This window comes from Aphidius gifuensis, linkage group LG1 (assembly GCF_014905175.1).
Source record: "Aphidius gifuensis isolate YNYX2018 linkage group LG1, ASM1490517v1, whole genome shotgun sequence".
Taxonomy (NCBI): Eukaryota; Metazoa; Arthropoda; class Insecta; order Hymenoptera; family Braconidae; genus Aphidius; species Aphidius gifuensis.
Genome location: NC_057788.1, coordinates 4,987,946 through 5,015,828, shown reverse-complemented (window position 1 = coordinate 5,015,828; position 27,883 = coordinate 4,987,946). Strand labels below are relative to the sequence as shown.

Sequence of the window (27,883 nt, the reverse complement as noted above, 5' to 3'; positions counted from 1 at the left end):
TATTTTGTTACTTTGTTTTTTGGCCCTGTATTTAATTTTGTACAAAAGTTTCATTTGAAAAACCAGCGTGATAGGCACTATTAAGATTTTTAAATATATTTTTTTTTTTATTAAACATATTTCTTTGTCTGGTTTTTATTTATTTTTTTATTATTTTCCTTGACTCGAATATTTATGCAATGTGTTTTTTGTAAATGTCTTTTTTTTTAACGTAAATTCTAAGAACACAATGATTTAATAATTATTAAAAACTTTAACAAAAAAAAAAAAAAAAATGAATATTTGTTAACAGCTTCACAAAACAGTATGAAATAAATAAAATTAAAAAAATTAATTATACAAATACTATTAATTCAATGTTAATTAATTTTCTTTATGATTTTCATTTTCTATCAATTTTCATTAATAATTTAAAAATCATTGTATTCAAATTTGATCGAAAAAAAAAAAAAAAAGTCATGATTTTAATTTGATTATTGAAGAAACAAAGAAAACAAAAAATGTGTAGTCAATTAAAATAAACTATTTTTTCTATTTGCCCAATTAATTGAAGTTTTGCTTTGCACTACTGCCAATTTTTTTGTTAATGCAATTGATAATTATATAATTAAAATAACCGTTATTTAATCAATCCTATTCTACCGTTATTATTATTATATTATTATTAATTTTTATTACGTTGCCACGTTGATAATATAAGAGAAATTATATATTTTTTTGTCATCTCAATCGTTAATAATTGTTTTTTTTTTTTTACCTAAATTTATTATTCAAATTTAAATATTTCATCAAACCACTCTGTCATTGCTTGACTTGAAAAAAATAACAAAATAAAAAATCGTAAAGCTAGTCACGTCAAAAACATCACGTCAAAGTCACACCCGGTTCAATTTTTAATTTATTATTTTTTGTTGTTATTATTATTATTATTGTTATTATTTTTCTATTTCATTGATTCATCAAATTATTATCTTTGCTTGGGTAATTAACGACTTTGTTAATTTTGTATATTTTATTTATTTTTTATACGACGACTAAGGTAAACATATTGTCATAATGACAACTCCCAATCAGTACTTAAAACGTAGAATTGCTTTTTCTATCTCAGCGGTGTCTACAACTTCTTCTTATTTTTTTTTATTTTTTTAATTTTTTTTTCTTTATATATATTAATGAATATATTTCTACTGATATACACAACAAAATAAAATCAAATCAATGATATTCATGTGACCCGAAAATAAGGCGATTAAGAAAAATTAATAAAAAAAAAAAACAAACAAAAACTAATTTAATATTCACCTTTTTTTGTTACTTTTCTTTTTTTTTTCGCAATAAAATAAAAACTTTAAAAGTATCAAACTTTGAAAGTTATATTCAAATGGAGTCGCCTTATTAACGTATAAGCCATAATAAATGTTCATTGTTGACTATACACCCGAAAATCTCGTACAAAAAAAAATGCTCTCTTAAAATCTAATAATCTACAATACATATACAAAAAGAAAAACGTTTATTTATACTCTGAAATTGAAGTAAATAAGTATAACTATCATACAAGGATGACAAAACTCTCTGTCTTTCTCTCTCTCTTATAATAATTATTAATTTTTTTTTTCCTTTTTATTCACACACGCACACACACACACACAACTCGACACAAATTTAAATTACCACCAACTTTTGAGTGAAGAGGAAAAAAAAAAAAGAAAAATTGATTATTAATCAACTTTTGCTCGCAAAGAATGAATATATTCTTTTTGCATTTTTCTTCAAGACACATGAAAAGAAAAATGGCATATCACGAGGCAGTGAAAGACTTGAACAAATTACATTTTCCTGTATTTGATTTTTTTTTTTCCACAAATCAGGCAGTCAACATCACCAAACGGAAGTATTCCAAACGAGCATTACGAAAGAGTCTACTCTCGTTAGCTGCTATTTTTTATCAAAAAAATAAAAATAAATCATCCTCTTAATTTTTTTATTATCATTTTTTTGTTTTTTCTTTTTTTACAATTTGACTGACAATAGTTCATTGAACGAGTGACAATCAAACAACTGGGATCTTTACCACTTGTTTTTTTCATCAGCTTTTTTTTTTCATCATCATCATCCTCATCATCATTATTAATATTAATATTATTATCATTATTATTATTATCATTATTATTTTTAATTCCTCTTCTCTCATCAAAAAAAATTTCAAGTTGACTTGTCTTTCAAAAACTGACCCATTCATTGTTGACTCCAATACCAGAAAGTATATCAGTAACATCAGGAGTACAGGTAAATTGAAAATGATCACTATTTGAATTTGCTGTTTCATATGGATCAAGACCAGTTGTTATTGTATCCATATCAAGATCAAGTTTAAAATCAGACGGTTGAATTTGTAATAAATCTGTCAGTGAATCAAGATCAGCAAGACTACCACCACCACCAACACCGTCATTTGCACATTGATTTGTAGGTTCTTCCATTTTGACCACTGAATTATTATTATTATTGACTGGATAGGTCCCTGGAAGCATACCACTCATATTTTGATGATGTAATCTGTCAATTGGTTCTTCTTTAATCATTATAAAATTATCAATATGACAATTATTATTATTGGACGGACAATTATAATTTCTTGTCAATGAATTTATTGTATCATTATAATTTTGTACAGATGATGATAATAAATTATCACTGTGAAAATCTGGTTGATAATCATCAATATCAATTGATTCTTCTTTTATTTTATGTGATAACATAAAATCTGTTGTTGTTGTTGTGGTTGTTGTTGTTGTTGTACCAGGTAAATTTGTCGTTGTTGTTGTTATCATACTATTAATACAATCAGAAAAATTATCATCATAATAACTTGCTGATTCTGGTGAATCTGGTGTATCACATGATGGACTACTTGGTACTTTTGCTGTGACAATTGGTGGTACTGGTGTGTATTCCATAATTGGCCTTTTATCAAGTGCCAATCTTATTTTGAGCTTTGATACTGGATTTGTTGTTAATTGATTTTGAAGCCTTTTAACAGGTGTGTGAATTGATTGTTGTTGCTGTTGTTGATGATGTTGTTGTTGATGTTGATGATGATAATTGTTATTATTGCTGTTGTTGTTGTTGTTGTTTGCATCATTACGTAATTTAATTGATAATGGTGATATTGATGGTATCGTTGGACTTGTTGAGGTTGATGTTGGTGATGATGATGCTGATAATGATGATAATGATGGTAATGGTGATGAGGCTGTTGATGATGATGAAGATGATGATGATGATAATGATGATGATAATGAGGATGATGATGAGGTTGATAATTTTTTTGATTTTTTAATTTCTTTTATTTTTGGTGATGTTACTGGTTTTGTTGTTTTTTTTCTTGGACGATATTTATAATCTGGATATTCACGCATATGTAATTGTCGTAGTCTTTCAGCTTCTTCAATAAATGGCTTTCTTTCTTCTTCATCAAGTGTCTTCCAACGTCTACCAAGTCGTTTACTTATTTCTGCATTATGCATGTCTGGTTGAATTTCACAAATCTTCCTGCGTTCAAGTTGTGACCAAACCATGAATGCATTCATTGGTCTTTTAATGTGATTCGGATTATTTTTCTTTGTCTGTAACAAATAAAAATTTTTACAAATTATTATTACAAGTTATAATATTTTCATTAAAAATTTGAGTACTGTAATTAATAAAATTTTCAAGTTTGTATATATTCAAGTTGCATGAGTACTCTAGGATTATTGTATTGATGATAATATAGGTCAATAGGACAGAGGTGCGGGCTTATGGGGACCCATGTGAAAGTATCAAATATAATTATAATGAAAAATAATAGTTCCTTGTAGCAAATGAAGAAAAAACATTTGGTCGTTAATTAAATTTTTATACTCGCCCAGTAATAAAAAAAAACTACCCTTATTTTTTATATGAAATTTCATTACTTTCTTCTTACTAAAAAATTTAAATTGATTAACTCTTTACTGCGCTGGTTTTTATATTTTATTTTCAACACCTCAGAGAACACCTGTATGTTAAATTAAATATGTCAATTGAAATAATTGTCATCAAAATGGATAATCTTATTACTATCATCATTATCTTAATAATTTATATATATATATTTTAATTAAAAACAAAAAAAAAGATCAATGACCCAAGTCAATTAATGCAACATGATTTCTTAGAAAAAGATCACACTGATACCCTGAATACAACACGATGTGTAAAAAGAGGCGCCAGCGTCGCGGCGCCAGTTAACTTCAGTCAGCTGATGGACTTGATGATGCTGTTTTAATATATATAAATGTACAGTAACTAGATGTGATGGTGTTGGCGACTTGACGTCGCGACTTTACTCTGATGAGTCGACGTGTTGTTAAAACTACTTAAACATTACCGGGGCTGCTGGTGCGCTGTTCCAGTCTTGTGTTCCAGTAAAGAAGACTTCAGGGGCCTTTTGTGTTTACGTTTTTTTATTTTTCATTAAACATTTATATATATATATTTATTTATCTTTTTTTTGTTGTTCTTGTCTTAACTTGGAGATCCCGTTCTCACGACGCGCCATCAAGACTCTTTTTATCTTTTGTGTCATCGCTTTGGGGTCTGCGAATTTCGAAGGGACTGTCTAAACTTTAAATCGGCAGTAGCATTAAAGTCAAGCTGATGAATTCTTAGGATAATTATCATTATTATATTTTGTTTGTTAATTTTTTTTGTAATTTATGATTCTTGTTATTTATTTTTTGTCATGTAAAATTAAAAAAAAACAAGCTATCTTTAGGTGATTCAGGTATAACATATATAGTTTCTTGGTAAGACAATTGAGAAGACTTGAACGAGTCAAGATTCTCACGACAAGTTTTGTCACCTTTTGACGCCACATAGACTACTCGATGGAAAACTCGTCATACAAGAACATAACATTGTGTAAATATGATCGGTCTCATGTTTCCCACTGATGTTCTTCTTCAGTAGCAACAACTACCTTTGGCTTTATTTCTTAGTTAGTTGTATGTTTTTTTTTTTTACCATTTTATTTCTACTTTATTATTAGTTTTTTTTTTACATGCAACTTGAATCAACTGATGAAAGACAACGCGACCAATGACAGTGGTCAACTGAGGCCTGAGGGTAATGAGGAAACACTCGTAGATTACACAATTGGGCGTGTGTAAATTTCATAGTTGTATTTTTTTTTTTTTGATTCACATAAATTGTGAATTTTAATGCAACTATTTGTCACCCTATTTCAACTGTCAGGGTGATATTTAACCCCCCTCATATTTATCTATGAATGGCACACATTTATACGTTAAGCCAAGGTCACAATAAAATTGCTTTATTCTTTTTTATTTTTATTTTTTCCAGCTGTATAGATATAAATAAAATAAATAGTAATAATAGGAAAAACCTTTACAATTTATTTTTTTATTTTCTTTTCATATTTTTATAGTCTACATTTTTTTATATTTATATATTGATATATATTTTTATTACCATTTAGAATGTGCACCATCAGGTAAAACCGCAATAAAATTTGTAATGATGAAAAGCTGCAAGCAAATATGTTTACTCAGTTTTCAAAATCAATTTAATATCAAAAAGTTTTCTCTTTTGTTAGTTTCTATCTATGCTATGTACTAACTCTTTTTTCTTTTTACGATTTGAAAAAAAAAAAAACCAATAAAACCATCAACAATTGAAAGAAATAAAGAAGGGTATAGGGAGGAAAAAAAAAATTTTTTTATATCTGCTATTGTATGTTGTGCTTGGGATTTAATTCAAGCGCAACAGTTGAATTATAGTTTTTTTTTTTTTGATGATTATTATTGTCTAGTTTTTCATATCCGTAAATGCATCATGACAGGACCACTTGCATCAACTTTTACCCGAGTTACAGCTCAGTCTTTGATGTCAATCGGTATCTGTTATTTTACTGCTTTCATAAAATAAAAAAAAATAAATAAAGTGTGATCGTATTAAATCATCTTTGTCAATTTTTATTATTACATAATTTTTTTTTTCCAATTTTCTTTATGCTATTATTATTTTTATTTATTTTATTTTTCAACAAACACATCAATGACAGTAGTTATATTTTCCAAAGTGTAAAATTTTTTATTGTTGTTTTTTTTTTTTTTTGTTTTTTTCCCCAGGGAGAAATTTTATACTGATGTAATAGGAAACGAAATGGGCAAGCTTATATATTTTTCGGGGTCACGCTTCAATCTGTGAAGCAAGAATAAAAAAAAAATATATAATAATAAAAATGATTGTCGAGAGAAAGGAAATTCAAGTGAGTGACTATCTGCACGCAAAACTTTGCTGTAATACTCGATCAAATGGAATATACGGTTTCATCTCTTATTATTATTTATTCAATTATTTATTTTCTGGTTCAATATACATGCAATGCGTATATACTTGAAGAGACACGATCCAGATCCCAAGTGTTTGATGGTGAAAAAATATATATACAAAGCATGATCAGAGATTAAATAAAAAAAATAAAATAAAAAGACATCGGAAAATGTATGCCAAGGCAAATGCACTAAACAAAATTAATTTTAAAAAATTAAATAATTACTCGAGATAATAAATTTATTTGTTAAAAAGCAAAAATTGTATTAAAATTTTTAGCAAATTATATTCACTGAATTATATTGAATACATAAATTAAAAAAAAAAAAAAAAAAATGAGATAATTGGTTTTAAAATCATCAATATAATAATTTTATTATTTTTCATTATTGTTTACCATTAATGGACCGTGTGCGTATTTCCCACGCATTAATTTATGCGATTCACACACAGGTTTTATTTTTTTTTTTTTTTAAACTTTTCATATTTGTAAGAAGAAAAAAAAATAATAATTCTATTTTATATTTTTCTCGTCGAGTGTTTATATATATGGATATACATTTTACATTTTAATATTGATAAAAATACATACGTATGTATATTATAATAACAGACAAGGTATATTGGGTCAACGACAAGCAATTGTATATTTATACTGATAATAAAAGTCAAGAGAAAGAGAGAAAAAAATATGAGTAAATAAACATAGGTTAGGAAAACATGCAGGGAGCCACATACGTTGACTTGAATCACTTGCTAGCCCTTTTGCTATTTAAATATATAATACACCATCGACTCAACTATATTTGTAATTGTGGCATAAATACTAAGCTCATTAATATTTATAAACACCATTGCTTCTTTTATTTATTTTTCTATCAAACTCATCAAAAAAATAAAAATAAATAATTATAATTGAGTCATACCACAATTACAAAAATTAATAAATTTTATGGTTTTTTTTTTTCTTATTTTATCATTTTATTTGTCCCTCTTTTAATAGGTTGAGATTATTTTTTTTTTATATTGCTATACCTTTGTCTTATTTTTTATGTTTTTATAAAAAAAGTATTGCAAAAAGTTTTTTAACTTTATTTTTTTTTTCTTTCTTGTTATTTTTATAAAGCTACAAGGTAGATTAAAATTATAGCTATCAAAGTGATTATAGTTACAGTTGAATTGTTAAATTGTTGAAAAAGAAAAAAGTTTAAATTATTTTGTGAATAAATAATTTATTTAAAAGTTTATTTAAACTTTATGGATTGTGAATATTTGTGGCTATTTATGTGCATGTATTGCCTACATATGTCCATCAACATATATGTATAATAAAATTCAATAAAAATATAAGCAGTGTATATTAATATGATGTATATTTATGATTATTATATTTGAACAGTTGATGATGGCATAATGTCAAAACTAAAGTCACATTGTGTCCATTAAGTTTCGTTGATTGAGTGTGTCAATGTGAAGCGTGCGTATCCATATCAGGATCGTATTTGATTCTTGTGTGTATAATATACTTGAGGACACAATCAACCATACTATTTTTTATATTATCTCTCTCTGTCTTTTAAAGTTGTAGTGATAAACGAGTCATGTTGATTCGTGAGAACGGGTTTTGTAACTCATGCGAAAAGTGACAGGATCATGAGGTACCAACATCATACATAACTTGCTGGACTTTATGTCAATCAATAATATATCCTCTAATTAATAAACAAAGTTGTAAATCAATGAAATTTATTCAAAAAAAAAAAAAAACAAATTAAATTTTATCATAAATATATATTTAATATCATTGCATCAAGTATAAACACGCAGTATATACCAATAAATTAATTTTTTTTTTTCTCTTTTAAAATCAGATATAATAAAAGATATACTGTATTTATATATTTATTTATTTATTTCACCTCGATGTGAGATTTTTCCTTGTTTCATTGGAATACAAATATATATATTTGGCATGCTCTACGTCAAATGTATTTTTAAGGTAAACGGAAATGAAAAATGTCATTGGAAAAGTTTTAAAAAAAATAAAAATAAAATACATATTGTAGTGGATGGAATTTTTCTCGATTGTAAAATTTTCATGTATAATAAAAATAGAATATAAATACATACTGTGTGTGATAGTATAAGTGAATAAAATAAATAAATAAATATATAAACAAAAACAAAAGGAGATACGTATGTCCAGCGTGCACACGCACAATTGGCTTGCTTGCTTAGCTCGGCTGACTTGAAAACTCTTGGGGAAGTCAGCTGTATATATATAAAATATTTGTGAATACATATAGTGGTTCTTGAGGCAATATGTAGTAGATACCATACACACAGTGCCTGAAGGCCACGATACCGAGTTGAGATGCAGGACTGCCTCTCGACGCGACCTTAGTCTCTTCACTTCCGTCAGCTGCGGGCTAATGGTGAATAATATATAATAATACTTTAAAGGCTTGTCGTTCCTTCATTATTATTATCATTACTATTATTGTATATTTTTTTTTGTTTTTTTTCTACTTTGCTTTTTATTTTAAAAATTATTTGTCTTTTTTTTTTTACTTAAAAGCAAGTGATTATATTCGCCAAAGATCAATGCATACATGCATTGCCAAATGAATAATCACCAACTCCAATATGGTCAACACTGTCGAACAATTTATCACTCAAAATTATACGAGTTTTGTACATTTTTTATTTTTAATTTCTTTTTTTTTTTTTTATTGTATATGTAGTATTTTTGTGCTCGTGTTTGTGACGGATTTGTCACTGTCATGCGAAACAAAATTCCAGCATAATGATGCGTGTGTATACATGTACACGAGGGATTACGAAAAATAAAAATAATAATCATGAAAAAAATTAATCAAGAAAATTGGTGTTGAACGAGTTGGTTTATTTATTTTTTTTCTTGTTGATTATATATAAAATTGAGTAAAAATAAATTAGTTAATTTTTTGTTTTGTGCTTTTTAAAAAACTTTTTAAAAAGATGAAAAAAAATATGAGCAAGAGTGAATGTTGGAGGAAATAAATATAAATAAAAGGTAAAGCTAGATAAGCCAAAAATTGTATGAAAAAAAAAAAAATATGAGTAAAAAAGTTTTGGTTATATTAAACATGACATTCACGGTTCCACTTCAATGTATATGTGAAAAATTGTGTTTGTGAATAATACAGAATGATACACACAGAAGCCAGTAAAGTTGAAGTGCTCTTGGAATTTCTTTGTCGCTTCCTAGTCGGACAACACACGTCCCTGGTGAACACGGAATCGTCATTTCGTACCGAGAACGTGAGAAAGCTTCGGAATTGGACTTTTATCCCATCCACTTTTAGCGTATATGCCAATGCATTTGCCTCAAATGAAGAAAAAAAAATAACAAAAAAAAAGTTACACGAATGAATTTAAGTTGCCCAGTGTGTAGAGTATGTATTGATGTATGTTTATTTTTATTTTTTTTTCTCATTAATATATTTTTTTTTTATTTAAAAGTCTTTATATTTATACTTTTTTTTTTTTTTTTAAAGCTTCCATCGATGTCAAAGTAAATGGTTACTATGTGTGTATGTCGGCTGCACTGCTACAAACACCGGAAACGGTAAAATGAGCAATCGCGATTACAGTGAAATTACGAAGGCGACAGAGTCCACAGGAAGTCATATATTGCTTTTATACTAGTAAAAATGATTTATCACTTCATCTGAATTTGCAAAGTAGGTGAAAATTTTTTAAACTTTTGTTGAAAAATAAATAAATATAACAAGATAATATTTTTTGAAATATAGAAATTATAATTTAAAAAAGAAATAAGAAAAATTCAAAGATAATAATTTTACTAATCAAGTGTGATTAGCTAAATCACAAAAAATTAATAATAAATTTGAAAAATAATAATTCAATGTATTCGACCTTGAATTAAAAAACAAGACACCGTAAACGAAAAAAAAATAAAAAATAAAAAACAATTTCCATTGCAATTTAAGTGACTATCAAAAAACTTACTCAACATATTGTTTATGTTTTTTTTTTCTTCTTTTATACTTTTATTATTATTTATGATCGAGCAATCGAATTGCTAAAATCAACTGGCGACGTGAGGAACCTTGAAGTTGATGTGAGCAAAGTGATTGGTCTTCTTTTGTTTCTGACCGATCAAAAAGAGACTCCGAAAGATAAAAAAAAGTTTTTGGCACATATATATTATATTGATCTTCATCAAGCTCGTCGTTACTCAAAGACATCTCATTCAATTCCAACGTCACGTTTGTCTTGTTTTTATATATTTTTATTTTGCTCTTTTGACCAGCTCTTTTTTATGCTTAATTTAATTACAGGATCAACAAAAAAAAAACAAAAAAAAATTATCCTTAAAGTGATACCCGTGCAATTTTAGATCATTAAAATAATTTTTTTTTCAACATTAATTAACTGCTTTAATAAAGCAGTTATTTCAATTCGTTTCTTTATAAAAAAAAAAATAATAATATAATAATGAAGTTAAAAAAAAAAAAAAAATGAAATTTACATTTAGCAAATTATTTTTTACTCGTTTTACATTAAGTTTACAGTGAGAATAAAGAGATCAAAAAAAAAAAAAAAATTTAAATGAATAAATAGATAGGGGATGAGTTGGCAAAACTGAAAAATCTGTAGTAAGTCGAGTTGTCGGATTTAAAATCAACAAATCTCGTTAATTTAAAACCTTGAATTTTCAAATTATACTCACGACCTCGAATCATTATTCAACGTTTTCATCCACATAATGTTAAAACGTGTGCGGTAAATGCACATAAAAAATAATTCAAAAAAAAATAAAATAAACAATATAAAAAGAGAAAAAAAATAAATAATAAAAATTAGATTTTTAAATAAAGCACTGTAGCACTCAAGCAAATAAATTCAAGAATATATGCAACGATAAAATATACATATGAAATATAAATAAAAAAAAAAAAAAAAGAATTTTGCTATTATTCTTTTTGCGCGACTTTAAAACACATATAATCCAGCTTCGTGTGTAAATTACCATATTCACATATTAAAATTCGCGTGTACATTTGTCTTCCATGTTTATAAAGAATTGCATGCATCGAGTCATTAATCGCTTAAGAGTTCACTCCTGCAGTTGATTAAGAAAACACGACAACGCAATTTTTCATATTTTAATTAGTTTCTACATCTAATGTCAATGTCGTGACACGTCAGCATAACTTAAATGAATTGTAATAATATTATTTTATAAATATTCCATTTATTTATATATTTTACTTATTAATTGATTTGATTTTTTAATTTATTTTTTCGTATATAAATCTTGTTGAGTAAGAATTACAGTATGTGTGATAAATGCAATTACCAATGAGTCGTGTCATACTAATAATCTGTGTTTAGTAAATCAACATGTGTAAATACACGTCAGTTAATAGAAAGGTGTCACAATTTGAATCATTGAATTTAAAATGCGTATATCTATAGATCATATAAATATATATAAAAAACAATTTGTAATTATAAATAAATATTACACATTTAAAAACCTTGAAAAAAAAAATATAATAATTATTAATTTTACCATGTGACACTTTCAACTGCTCACCAGTAGAATAATCCTAAACTATTATTTTTTTTTAAATAATTATATATTTACTATTCTAAAAAAAAACATGATTATCATTTAAAAATAATTATATTAATTGATATTTTTTATATTGATAACAACAAGTAGTTTTTATTTTTTTTTTCTTTAATTTGCATTATTAGTTTTAATTCAATTGAAATTGATCGCGTTAAATTGGCTAAGAGAAATTTATGTATTAAAAAGTAATGGATGAAATATATATGTATATATAGATTTGTGAAAAATGAGGTCGAAGAATGATGCAGCTGCTAGCATGCTGCAAAACTCGTGAAAGATCCTGGGATCTAAACTCTTTGGATATATAGAATCGATTTTCTTCTTCACCTCTCTTATCGGTGGAATTTTTTTTTTTTTTTATTTTATATTCTCGTTTATTTTTTTTATTATAATGATTTTTTATAAATTTTTTTTTTTCGTTCAATAACCACACAGGGTGGGCGGGTCGATTTTTTTTTTATTTTTGCTGTTACATTCCCTCTTCCCGTGTATTTTCCTTGACCGACTAGCGAATGACTTTCATCCGTGGTTTCAAATATACCAACCAACTCGCTGTGTAACCCGTGGAGAATACCCAATAATATATATATACCCAGGCATCGAATCGAGCGTGACCGAATCGAAAACGCAAGGCATAACACAAAACCGTTTTTCTCAATTTTATTTTTCTTCTTCTGTTAGTTTTTTTTCATTTAATTTTTTTTTTAACTTTTTGGTTTTTTGCCGTTTTGTGGTTCTCGATAGCTAAGGATTGGTAGAAATGATATAAATATATATACACACAAACGAATGGTTCAAAGCAATTCGCTTAATGCTGCCCTCGAGACAAGAAATTCACTCAACATATATACACCAGTTTCATGACTATACCATTAGCAACACAGCGAAATACATGAACAATAATATTTTATTTAATATTATGACATATTTTTTTTTCTCCAACAAATTTAAAATGTCACAAAGAGAAAAATGATTTTTATAAATTTTTATATTAAGATTGTTTTGTATTATATTTTGTAAATTAATTTTCATATTGTATTTGTTAAAAGTTTGTTTAATTTTACAAATCTAAACACGTCATTCTTTTTTATTATCAAATAAATATGATATTGTTTGTTTTAAAATGTTATTTAAATATTGTATTGAATTACAAGGCGGCTAGTGTATGAAAAAATGAATATATCATTATTGTTTATGTAAAAATGAATTATTTTTTTTCAAGTATTAGTGAGGAAAATAATAACTGTCTTGTGTGAACACTATGGCCTTAATAAAATTTATGTATTATTTTTTTCTGAACTTATAGCATGACTTTAAATATGAGGTCAAAATTCTTGAAAAATAATTTTGTTTATAAAAAGAAATTTAAAACTTCTTTACTTATTTTTATTATGAATTTTATTAAAATTTAATTTAATTAAAATATATCTTGATCAAGTTTTTTCATTGGCAATTGTGGATTTTTCGTTTTTTAAATTTTCATTCAATAAATTTTTTTCCAGTAATAGGGCTACTTTTATTTCCTAGTATTTATTTCTTTAAATGTATTTTTTTTTACGACATAGTATTTTTTTTTTATTTCCTGGAAATTTAAATGCCCTTTTTTTTCATCGTTAAATTTAAAATTCAATTTATTTTTTTACTATATTTGCCTCGTGTGTCACGATAATTTTTAGCTCAAGGTTATTAAATGATTTAAATTTTTTTTGGAGCAATATATATTTTGTTTATAAGTTGGTCAATTGAATTTATAAATTTTCTATTGTGTTATCACGTTTAAATTTGATTTAGATAAATTTTTTTCAAAAATAACTTCATGAAATAAATATTATTCTAATTTAGTATGTCATATACTGTATATATAATTTCATAGTAAATAAAACAATCAATAAAAATGCAGATTAAAGAAACAAAAAAAAAAAAATTATAATAATGATGATGATGACGTGGTTATGCAATTATCGAAATAGGCGCGGACAAGGGCATCGTAATTCTGATCTATCGTGACAATTTGTTTTGCTTATTAGATACCGGCATATGCAAACAGGGCATTATACTTTCAGATCAACAACGACGACGACGACGAGGTTCAGCCTGTGCTACAAAAGATCAGGCACAAATGTAGGTTAAAAAATAAAGAGCGATAGACACGATAGTGAAGGGCAATCATCAACAATTCGTAACGAAATAAAAAAAAAAACACTTATTTGTCTCTCTTTCTATTTTATTTGCCTATGTGTAAATTTAATTCTCATTTTGTACAACAAATTCATATACACTATAATATTATTTATCAAATACATAATTATTTATTCTTTATATACAAAAAAATTTATTCCTAGTATTTTAATGATGAATTGTGAATGTAATAGCATGAACCTGATTTATTTCAAACAATTCAATGCTAATTTTTTTTTTTCTTCCTTTTACCTACTTCTCAATTCACAACTCGTCTTCTTAAATTTCCATTCAATAAATTCATTTTTGTATTTTTATTTTTTTACATTCTCCGGAGGAGCTTTCTTATCGTATGGATATTTTTTAAAATTCTCACAGTGATTTTTTGAAAGACAGTAGCTAAATGGATTTTTTTTTTCATCAAATTATCGCACAAAAATAATATTTTTCATGCTCAATTTAGGTTACTTTGTTATGAATCAATAATTATATATTTAAGATTGAAAATTCAACATGTTAGAAAAAAAATAATAAGAAAAAAAAAAAAAATAATTTTATATTAAAAGAGCAGAGATAATGTTGATTATAGCACTGATCAAGACAAAAATTACATGTCATTTAAATCACATTTGATATATATAAACGTGTGCATGTGCGAGATATAACACTCATAAGATAAAATACTCATAAGATCGTGGGAAAATTGAACAAATGGCTTGTTTCTAATTCTCGCGTCGTCAAGGAATATATAAATTTTTCCGATATATATTATATATGTGCTCATTCATGTTGTATAACTTTAATAGTCCCACCCGACGACTTTTATAAACTTTATATTGGCAAATGATAAATATATAAAAAACTAGTCATTTTTATTTATTTTAATATTAATTTTTTAAACTACACACAGACAGCTAATATTTTTATTTTTTATTTTTCATTTTTTTAGTAATAATTTACATATTGCACACAAATTTAACATGACTAATAGAGACAATATTTCACAAGATAATTATTGACTTTCAAATTAACAGAGGGTAACTTCAATAACTATATTTATTCTAAAAAATTAAATAAATATATTTAAAGAATAAAGTATATTATTTAAAAATGAAAATTAAATTTTATATGAATAAAATTAATTATCAATTTTTCTATATTTTTAAATGAAATTATTCATTATTTTTTTTTTATTTTATTTATCAATTTATGATTCAGTGTGTCACGATAGTGTTGTGTTATATTGTACTCACGTGACTAAAATATAAAAATTTAAAATCCAAATAAAAATAAAATACTAATTTCAAATTTTCATAACCGGTTAATAATAATTTTTATATATAAACATGTCTTTTACATATTTGATTAATTTGTTCTTTGAACTAATCATCAATAAATAAATTATTTTTTAAACCCACTCTTAAATAATTAGTAAAATAATTCAAAAAAATCAATGATAAAATTGATTAAGTATCACGATTGTTTGGACGTAGCATATATGTAACTAAATATCACACTTCAGAAAGTGCAAAATTCACTGTGGCACATTTAGCACACAAAGTTATGAAAAATTAACCACTGAGCTACACAATTCATGTATATAAAAATATATGTGTCTGTATGTGTGTGGGCGGGCTTACAACAGACACGCGTATAAAACTGTAATTTTTTCATGTAATTTTTTTATTTATTTCAATTTCTTTTATTTATTTTTTTTTTTTTTATTTCTACCACACGATCATTTATTTCACTTTTATATATTTATATGTTTTACACACACACACACTTATTTCTTATGTATGTATATATTATACGCCATGAAATTTCAATTTTTATCTTAGTTTCTTTTTTTTTTTTTTATTTTTGAAATCCTCGCATTGAATGTGCAGTCTCGTTGGGTGTTAATTATTGCACGTTCACGTATTAATTTTCGATTACTGGTAAGCTTAAAATATCCGTTGGTAAAAAAATATCTTTTTATTTGAAAAAAAAAAAAGCAAAGAAAGAAAAAGAAGCTAAAGTATTTGTGCATTTGCATTTTCATACATGTATGTGGACTTTGCAAATATATTTCCCTGTGGATAACGATACTGCATATACATATAAACCGTGAATTCACGTTATCCTCCTTCGTATTATTAATTACCCGCTGGCAGAGTAATTAATTCGGCTGGGCGTCCTTTCACCGGTATCCATGCACACGCCGATCGAACGCGATTTTGCAAACACATATATGTACAGTGCATATATGTAGCTGTAAACCAGAGATCCCAGTTGATTAACGATCGTCCTGAAATTTGTTGGACGTGCTGAGCCACGGGGGTTAAGATTACACGCGGTAGTAGTTTACCAAAGTGCGTGAAGCCAACAGGCGTCAATCAAATTAATCTAATGAACAAGGATTAAATAGATGAATTAAAAATTAAATAGTATATAAATTTGAAGAAGTCAAAAAATAGAAACCAAATGGAAAAAAAAATTAAGAGAAATAATCATAATTTGATATGCATTTGTGTCGTCAAACGTCACAACATCCGCATCCTCATTATTAAGAAAAAAATTAAACTTTTTATTTTTTAAAAATCACGTATTTAAATGCATTCACATACACGTGCACATTAGCCACCAAGAGTTCAAGTGTATATCATATATTTATATATAAAAATAAAATTTTAGTGTCGAGTGTGTATATGAGAGCAATGCATTGATGATGATTGCGGTGTTTTTCAAACGACAGTAGCTTTCATTTGTATACATATACATTTACATATTCAAATATACATAAAATACACATATATATATTAATCATTGACTCTTTTATATTTGCACATTATTGCAACACTGTATTTCTTGCATGTATTTATTTAATTTTATATTTAAACTTTAGATTTACACATTTTAAAAATTATAAAAAGAAAAGAAAACCAGCTGCTTTTATAAATCAGTTTTAAACAATTTTAAAAAATATAAATTTAAATTATTTTATATAAAAGATTGTAGACAATATCACGATTCTACAGTATTTTATAAAAACAAAATAATAATAATAAAAATAATAGTACGAAGAGTATATAAAAAATATAAGGGAGGTGAAATATAAAAAAAAAAAAATAAAAAATGATTGATTTATTGGTAGAAAGATAGGTGCAAGCATAAATCCTTCGAGCGATGATGAACGGATCAAAAAATAAAGGTATAAAAACATCAGGGTTATATGTATATATGTTTGTATGATCGTGAACGTGTATAACGGGAGTCGATAGTTTAAAAAAAAAAAATCGATTCGTTGGATAAATCTAGTCTTATATATACACCAAGAGTTTTATTTTTCTAGCTATATAATAATAGAAAGGTGGAGATGCAACGAATGATGCCTATCCCGACAAAACTTTTTCAAACTTGAACGAGCAGTGGCTTATTGCCTCAGGTTGTCCTAAAAATTATCGAAGAAATAAAACGGATTTTACTCGTCTTCGTTCCACACGATTATACTTTGCCAAGAATAATTTTTTTTTTTTTTTTTTTTTTATTTTTAAAATAATAATACGACACTCATCAATATATAATGAAAAAAAAAATATAAAATGTTTTTAATAATAGCTTTTTAAATAACGTATAATAATTCAAAAATTTTTTAAAATAAAAAATATAAATTATTATTATTTTTTTCATGAAGAATATGCATTAAAGTTTATTGACTTATTCATCGTCGATGGCTGACCAACGACGACATCCTGACCGAGTGCGATAACTCAATGTGGGACACACTGCACAATCCACACACGAAATAATAATGATAATAAAAATTACAATCAAGACATACAGACATCAGTAGTCAGATATGAGACAACAAATTTAAATAATATTTAAAAAAAAAAAAAAACATATACATCCGGTTAAAATATTATTATTTTAAACTATAAATTCTTGAAAATGTATATTCAATATAAAAATTTAATACAATTATTTCATAAAAAATAAATTAAACTAAATAAGGAAAAAATAAAAATTAGGTTTATTGTTTCTTGGTATATAAAATTTATACAAAAAAAAAAATAAATATAATTTCATTGGTATTTTTTCAAAGAATTAAATATTTTCTCTTGATATATTTATTTTCTTGGTTAACAATGCTTTATAATTGGGAGGAAATTGCAAGACTCATATTTTTAATGCACAATTATATCATAAATAGTTGTTACAATTCAAATTTGTGTTAGTCTTTTATGGTATATATATATTTTTTGTTTGATATTTCAGAAGATTACATGTAAATTATTATTTTTTACGAGCGGAAGGAAATATGATTTCGACAATCTCTCAAGATATATATATTTAAATGTATACATATATACTTGTTGACTTTAAATAAAAATATTTTAAATAAAAGAAAAAATAAATTATAATTTTCAATTGTTGACGAATGATTATTTTGTTTTTATTGTGTGCGATTATGATGAAAGTATGAAAAATAAAAAATTACTTGAGGGGGATAAAAATTGTGCTGTAATGCGTTTGTAACGATCAACGGTATTACAAAAGTGACAGTGAAATGGCACGAGCGCACTCCAGCGTATGTATACGGTTTCACTGAGTTGAAAGCGATGGAAAAGTCTCTCTTGACATGTTTCAATAATGCTCGCGAAAAAAAAATATAAATAAAATTTTCCAAGCAGCTATGATGCTTCATATATGAATTTCAATGAAATTCGAAAAAACAAAATAGTGCAGCGTTGAGAGAAGGAAAAATGGAAGCAGAAAAAAAAAAGCTCTTTTCAAATATAAAATAAAGATAAACACACGTGTCTCTGTTGCAGGAAGACCACGTGTGTTTAACAGACCACCACGTGCTACCGGAAGTTCTCATTAAACTTTTCTACGGAACAAGTAGTAAATATACAACATAAATAAAGTAAAAAAAATTTCATTATAATTGCTTTCATAAAAAGAAGAAAATATATAAAAAAAAAAAAAACGTCATCAAAGTATGATTACATCAATGTGAAGAAAATAATAACAAATCGTAAATTTTATCTTGTTATAAATCATCAAAACAACAACCTCAAAAACATCAAAATAAAACCAATGATTTTATATAAAATGAATTTTTTTTTTTTTATGATTATTTTTAAGTTGAAAAAAAAAATTTTTTTAATAGATTTTAAGAATTTTTTTTTAATAGTTATAATCTCAACAAGTTTTATCGTTTTTTACGAGCAAATGGTGAAGAAAAAAAATAAATAAATAAAAAAGTAAATGTCTCAAGATTATGTATTAGAATTGTGTTTTACTGTTTATTTTTTTAATATTTTTTATTTATTTTCTGAATAGATGAGTGCGGAGGACCGGTAGGAGCAGCTTATCGCTCTGAAAAGCTATTTTTGACGTCAGACAGACGGTCTAAAGTACCTTACCCAACAATCAACAGAGAAACAAGAATAAAAAAAACTCCATCAGCACTAAATACATATATACCTTCTCAATTATAGATACCAGATAACGGCATAATATACTAAAAATAAAATATATATATAGAGTTAAATAAAATTATATAAAAATATATAAGAAATAAATAAATCTCGAAACCTTGAGTGCATTATATATAATATGTACATTGAATTTTAATCTCACAATATTATCTCAGTGACATTGTCATATCACACAAACACTTGGAAGCACTATACAAGTCTTATAAAATAAAAATAAATGTTTTAAAACCAATAAACAATGAGTATAAAAATTAAATAAAAAACATTAATGAATAAACGTCATGATTACTCAAAAAATCAGTGAATTTTATTCATATATAATGCTGACAAAAAGAAAAAAAAAAAATACTATTAAATAAAAAAATAACTGAGATGAAAAAAAAATATATAAAACTTGAAGTGATAAACATTATGCATAATGTTGATCGTAAATCGAAGGCTTGTGTTATGTACAGTGGGTAGAAATGGGGTTTTTCAATTAATGGCTTAATAACACGAGTGAATAATAACAATTATAAGTGCAAATACATTTTACAAATGAGAGCAAAAAAATAAATAAATAAATTTATACTTCGAGTATATTATATAAAAATAATTAACTTTTTTTTTCTTTTGAATATTATTATTTTACCTGTTGTTGTTTATTTTAATTTATAATTATTTTTAATAAATCATTTTGATGAAAAATTTATAATATTCATTTTTATAGCCAATTATATTATTTCCAAATATTATTTCACACGATTTAAATACTTTTTATATTTTTTAAAAAGTAAAATATATATATGAGGTTAATGGAAAATTAAAAAAAAATAAAACATAATGGGTGCAGATTAAATTGGATACCATGATGGTGTCGGAAGTGCAACAGTTAATGGTTCGTAAATCCTGTGTATCATGCACATTGTATCAATGTTGGGTCAAAATGAGTCATCCCACTTTGTTGCACATACTACTTTCCACTAATTATTCTTTTTTTTAAAAAAAAACTTTATTACCATTAATTTTTTGCATTTAAAATGATTGAAGATGATGTTGTTAATTAAAAATTCAACGATAATAAAAATCTGCAATATTGATCGATCATTATATGATCAAATGCAAATAATAAAATTTTTTTAAAATAAATTAAATAATAAAATTATAAAAATAAGAAAAATAAAACAATAAAATTACCAATTTATAGTGTAAAAATATTTTTAAAGCAGCTTAAAGGCGTACCATGAAGCCCATTAGGAGTGTACTTTTACATCAGGTCTGTCAAGGCTGACAAGCAATCGAGGTAATTTGATGGGGGATTGCACCCATATAAATTGGAATCAGTGTGGTGGTGAGATGCACGAGTAAAAAAATATAAAATTTTAAAAAATAAAAAACCCACTTACACACACACACACACAGAATGAAAAGAGGTCAGAGGAAAAAAAAAAAAATAGGATAAAAAATAAAAGAGTAGTTTAGTGAGACCACCACTACCAATTTGGCCAGTAAGATTAAGCCAGCGGGAAAAAGAAATTGGAACCGAGACGAAAATTATACAGATTCTACCTTGAGAATAGATATCCTCTCTCACACTCTCTCTTGCATCTCTTAATTCTTGTCTTTATCCAACTATTTTATTTGTATCTTAAAAATTTTATATTTCATCATAAATTTATATACTTGAAATATATACCAACAAATATTAAATTCACCAAAGCATTTCATCGTTTTCATACATATTTGCTACTCGCACATACATTTTTTTTTTTTTCGACTAATCCTTCTTCATGTTCGTGCCTGAATGAACTTTTACGGTCGTGCGAGAATCGTTTTGGCACGCTTCAATGCCGACGTTGGTTTTATTTTATTTTATTTTTTTTTTCTTATTCAACTTATTATTTTACTTTATGTTTCAATGGTCAGCACACACCACTTGCAACACTTGAATAAAAAAAAAAAACCTTTGCTTTTATTATTATTTTATATTATGTTTTATTATAATTTTTTTTTTTTACGATATTAAATGTCACCACGCGTTGGTTTTTTTTTTTTTTTTCATTACCAAGCATCTGTAAATTGTTTCGGGTAAATTAATTTTTTTGAGGTCAAGTATTAGTTGAAAATTATCTCAGGTAATGATAGATAAAAAAATTAAAACTTTAAAGTGTCTGATTGATTTTAATTCTAGTGTATTAAAAAAATAAAAAAAAAATAAATAATCAAAATGAATAAAATAAATACTTGCGTGATGCTTAAAAAATAAGTGCAACAGACACGAACGAGTTTTTTTTAATCTCAACTAAATGTTACTTTATATATTTTTTTTCTTTTTAATTTTACCAATGTCAATTACTATACTCAATTTAATCTCCAAACATATATAGGACGAGGATGGTAATTGTTGGCCTATCACAAGTTTGAAAAAAGAGCGACAACAGCCAAGTGGGGTCCCTGAACTTTTTCAAGGGTACTAATTACAGCAATCAACTATTCAACGGTCATCCAAGGGGTCCTGACCCAACCGCAACAGTCTACCACATAAAACAAAATGCTCACTCAAGTCTCATCTACTATATACACCTACCACCTACATAAAAACTATTAATATATATCCATATATATATTTGTAATTATATATGTACGTGCAACATTGAGTTTCGTTTTTCTTACTCGACCTTGGTACCAAACATAAAATGAATAATTCATAATTCATTTTATCGGGATAAAATACATGCCCAGTATTTTGCCAGGCGGAAATGAATTTTACGCATCCATGAATTTACAGTTTTACAAAAATATATATAGAAATATAAATAATAAAAAAATAAATAAATAAATTACAAATGTGACTGATTGATCTTACAAAAAGATTGTTGGTTTTTTCATTAAAAATTTTTATATTTTTCAATGCATTTCGGAAATGGAAAAAAAGAATAGAATATAAAATATGTTATTTGTTAAATAAAATTGTATGTGTACACATCTCTAACCCTCTTATGTCCGGTTTGACCCATTATTTTTTTTTGAATGGTAATCCAGGCTATCGTGGAGAAATCACGCGTACACTGAACACAGTAATCCAGATAAAATCACAACAACGACAACTCGACTGGACACACAATATTCCAGGGATTTAAAGCTTTCAATGTATTTACAACTTAACAAGTGCATACTTAATTTATTTTTTTGTTGGTATGTATATTTTCAAAACAAATTTTAAAACCGATTAGAAGTAAAACATGGATTTTCTTCAACAGAATAATGGGGAAAAAAGCTTTAAAAAAAATAGCATGTACAAGTTAAATGTGAGATGTATTTGTTGTATCTTACTAAACAGAAATGGGAGGAAAAAAAAAGGAGTTACTGAGGGAGAAGAAGATGGAAGCATTCTTTTTCTTCTCTGGTTTCCCTCAAGCGATAAAACAAAAAAAAAAAAGAAAAAAATACATGACCCACGGAACTACCTGAGACCCGCGTGGCAAACTCTAGAATTAGAGAAGCAATCATTAAAATCCAAGAGGATAATTGGCTGGTCTGGACGAAACCTTTTATCTTTTTTTTTTTTTTTCGCTGAGACGAACGCGACTCTAAATCAACTACATAAATAAAAAAAAAACCACGAAATTCAACAAGTAACACATTTGACTTGATATATATTTTATAATGAAAAAAAAATAAAATAAATAATATTGTGATTTATTTAAAAAGTTAAACTTGTGTGTTAAAGTATTTCAATGTTTTGAATATTTAAGTTTTGAAGAAAATAAAAATGCATTAAAAAAAAAAAAAAGGATATATATATACACTTATAAAAACATGAAACGTGTCGGCATTAAATAAAAAAGAGCCGCGGTGAAAAGAGAGCAAGAGAAGTAGTAATCCCATCTGGATGTACCGAACCCAAAGAAACCGCAATAATGACAGGCGGTGTGGCATCTAGGCGCACTCAAGTAACGCACAAGATTATTAATCCCTCGCCCTTGAACAGTTTCACAATTTAATACGTTTTATATTTACTTTTTCTTTTTAACCGTGAAAAAAAAAAAAAGTAAAAAAAGGTAGAGCAAATGTCATTCACATAGTGTATTTAATTTTAATATTTACTATCGCATATATAAGAGTGACGTTTGTTTCCCTTACCTGGGTGACCTCGTCCAAGGCAAAGGAGGAAAAAAAAAAATCCAATACAACATTTTTTGTTCAAGTCAAAACAAACGTAAATGCTCGTGATAAATAAAATGAGTATAAAAGCAAAAGAGGAAAAAGAGAAATAATAAAGTGAAAAAAAAAAAAAAGCTCACCGTGTCGTTTGCTATTCAGAGGAGTTTGATAAGCATCGAACTTGCCAGGGGGCTTCAGGGCTAACTGCCTGTCAACGAATGTCGTGGAGTTTATATATTTTTTTTTTTTCCATTTTATTTTTTCATTATCGTTTCAACTGCATCCACCTACCTTCTGCCTATTTACTCCGAGAAAACAATCCGATTGTGGATGCAGCAACAACAACAACAACAACAAACAACGTTCCGGTTTGCAAAACCGAAAATTAAATGTGATATGTGAGTGCAACGGGTGCTGCAGATTAACGAAGCTGTTAAACGTGATCGTGATATATAAAATATTTTGCTAGATAAATTTCTAAATACATGAATATATTATTTTATATATTTTCGTTTTGATTTATCAATAAAAAATATTTGATTTATGCTATTGTGTGCTACGTAAATTCATTACTAAAAAAAATATTTATTGATTTTTTAAATTTAATTACTTGAATGATATTATTTAAAATTATTTCATGACCTACATTTTATTTTTCGTATTATTATGTTATTTTCAAATGTAATGAATTTATTTTTACTGATAAAGAAATCATTATTAATTTATAAAATGTTAAATTTATTATACACTGACCTAATTATTTTTATTGATTTACAAAAAATAACTTGGATTTTTCAATTTTCATTGGTAAATGGAAATTTAAATAAAATCATGTTTGAAATTGATTTGTCAGTGTCAAACACATTATTGGTGGATAATAAAAATAAAATTATATCTTTTGATTAGACAAATAATCGTGTGAAAAAGTTTTTTAAAAAAATAAATATAAATTACAACATTTTTATTGCACATGAATGTTGTCTTTCTGTTTTTTTTGAATATTTTTCTAAAAAATTTTTAAAAAACTTGTAGAATTGTGGATTTGAGCCAACAACTACAATCGACGTCAATCAAGCATTAAAAACTTGAAAAGTAAATTTCAAGTTTATAAAATAAAATAATAAAATGTCAATGTAATATTTTTAGATTTATCAACGAATTCAATTTTATAGTTTTTTTTTTAATTAAAAAATTATATTATTTGACACTGAAAATTTATGGAAAAAAAAGTCGCATTGAATTACAAAAGGGAGTATATTTTTTATCATTGAAAAGAGAAAAATTAACGAAGCGACACGATGCTAACATTACATATATACCGGAGATACAAACAGGCTCCCGTTTCCTGTAAACTTGATGGAATTCAACGGATCGCCGACGACGACACACGTCGTATTTTCATTTATTTACACTCTTTTTCAATTTTTTTCCTTTTTTTTTGTACTTTTTTTGGTCTCAAGTTTTTTCGTCGCGACAATTTTTTCTTATTTTCATTATTTTTATTCACCACACTTGAAGGGGAATGGTTATACTGCAAGCTTGTCACAATTTTTATTTTTATTTTTCATGTCATCTCAAAGAGGATACACAGATAATGACAAACAAAAATAAAAAAAATAAATACTTGAAAATGTAGTAGATGGAAATTTCAAAAGAATAAGATAAATATTTTTCAAGACATATTTTTATATCAAAAAATTGAATCAAATATAAATGCAACTGCTTGCACTTGTCAAAAATAAGAATTTTTTATTTTCAACTTATTTCATTTACAAATTCATTTTTAACTTTAGACACAATCTCATGTATATAAAATGAGTAAAAAATATTATAAATACAATGTGATACGTGATGATAATTTTTATGTTTTTTTCAAAAGGTGTAAAATTTTTGATCTTTATATATTTTTTTATTTATTAATTTTGTTTTTTTGTATTTCTAAATTTTTGAGTCTGTTGACATTAAACTCATGTTGAATTCATTCACAGGGTTGTAAAATTTATTCCTAGAAAATGCTTATATTATTTTCTACGAATAAATTTTCCAAAATATGTGAAAAAACAAAAATAAAAAAAAAAAGTATATACGAGTTGAGAATTTGTAGAAAATTTGAAAATTTTGTGTCATCATGTGATGCATAGCTAAAGCAATTTCTCTTTCTTCGGTGGGTTTATAATGCTGGCACACAAAATATACAACTAGAAAGATCCCAGAGTGATGAAGACACTTGAAATGAAAACTCGGCACTTTGCCCGATATATTTTTTTGGTATTTGCACTCGGATAAAATATTCCTCAGCGGAAGTTCAAAATATGAATTCAAAATAATAAAAATCTTGATAAATCAATTTACCAAAAGAAAAAAAAAAATCCATCAACTATCATACATAAAAATAAAAAATTACTCAATTATCACTCACGTTTTAATAACAAAAAAAAAAAAAATAAATTTATCCAAAAAATTTACTTTATATTCAATGAGATGTTCGGCTTTAAGAAAATTAATATCACAAAAAAAAAGAGGGACACTAAATGTTGCATTTAATAGAGTTGTTTAAAAAGACAAAAAAAAAAAAAATTTAATTAATTAAATAAATACCTGAGTTGCATCTGAATAGGGAGTTGCTGAATTTTTATCCACGAGTTGGGATCCAAACAGGGGACTCGAGTCCGAGAGACTATCTTGCTGTTGTGGCACCATTTTTGGATCTTCACTTCACTTTATTTATTTAATATTATTATTATTATTATTTAAGCACAATTAACACAAACCAACTTGATTAATTTTATCGTAACTCAAACGGGTCAGTCACTTGTCCCAATTGAAAAACACAAACTATATATTCAACGATTATTATTATTAATTTTTATGTTCAAATTTAATATATATTATTTGCTATATTGTTATTATTATTATTATATTGTTTTATGATGAAAAAAAAAAAAAAAAGAGTATAGGAAGACTTGGGAGCTCGCCTGCGACTCCACACGAGGTAACACGACTTGTAAATTTTTTTGTTTGTTTTTTTTTTTTTTACGTCAAGATCCTCGCCGGTCGGTGGCTGGCGCGTGACTGGCTTCAAAAAAGTCTTCCTTCTTATACTGAGCACACAAATACAAAATGGATATATATATATTATTAGTCCTCTTACGAGAAATCGCGTCGCTGTTGCCGCAGGTTTTACGGTCAAACGTACTGCCCCCTCGAGAGAATTAAAAATAAAAGAAATTTTTATATATTATTTTACTCTAATATATCTTTTATTTTTAATCTATCAAAACACAACAATGTTTTTTTTATTTTTATTATAAAATAATATATTTCACTCTTTGTCGGTATTTTAACGTTTTATATCAAAGATATATGTTTATTTATTAACAGCAAATAAGTTGTCTATTTTTTTTTTTTTTTTATATTTTTATTTATTCCCCCTTTTTTTCTCTCTCCTTTAAAATCAGCTAATCCAGTTGACTTAAAATGGAGCAAAATGGACGTCACAAATAAAATTTAAAAAATAATTTTTTGTTAATTAATTTCAACGACGACAAACTAGTGTCTTTAACTTGTATTTTTCTTCAGGTAAAAAAAAGCACCATAAAAAAAAAAAAAAAAACAAATTTTTTTTTTTTCAATAAACAATATACTTTTTTTCTTCAATAAATATTACACACTTTGTGTAAATATAATTATAAAAAAATTAAAAAAAAAAAATATTAAACAAAATTAAACAATATTTGTTAAATAATATAATTATTTTTTTTTTTTAAATATTATTGTTTTAATGAAGAAAACAATTTTATAAAAAGATAAAAGTAATTTTTTTATTTAATCACACTATTTTAAATAAACTATAATTCTCTCACGCTCGATCTTTTTTCATGGGGTGACATTTTATAATCCCGCTTGCGTGCGACTAACGATACTCATTGAACGAGCGTTCATGTGCTACTGACTCAAGAACCAAAGAGACTGTCGTTTCTATAACACACTAACTCTGTACGTATCAGCTGTGCAAGCCGGTGCTCACAGCTACATATAACCCCCA

General features: G+C 26.0%; 1 protein-coding gene across 1 annotated transcript; it reads right to left on the bottom strand.

Annotated features, from left to right (window-relative positions):
* Positions 1 to 742: 742 nt before the first annotated feature.
* Positions 743 to 27,883, bottom strand: LOC122861137 (transcription factor sem-2-like). Its single transcript, XM_044165335.1, has 2 exons — positions 26,437 to 27,883; positions 743 to 3,629 (listed from the first exon to the last, which is right to left on the bottom strand). Exons 1-2 carry the CDS (start codon positions 26,536 to 26,538, stop codon positions 2,223 to 2,225), a joined length of 1,509 nt encoding a protein of 502 aa, XP_044021270.1. The 5' UTR covers positions 26,539 to 27,883; the 3' UTR covers positions 743 to 2,222.

Bases quoted from the DNA above. Each gene is read 5' to 3' on its own strand.
- LOC122861137 (XM_044165335.1), bottom strand. From the start codon at position 26,538: ATGGTGCCACAACAGCAAGATAGTCTCTCGGACTCGAGTCCCCTGTTT. The intron at 3,630-26,436 runs GTATTTATTTAA...TATTTGTTACAG, and splicing joins CCTATTCAGATGCAACTCAG to ACAAAGAAAAATAATCCGAA.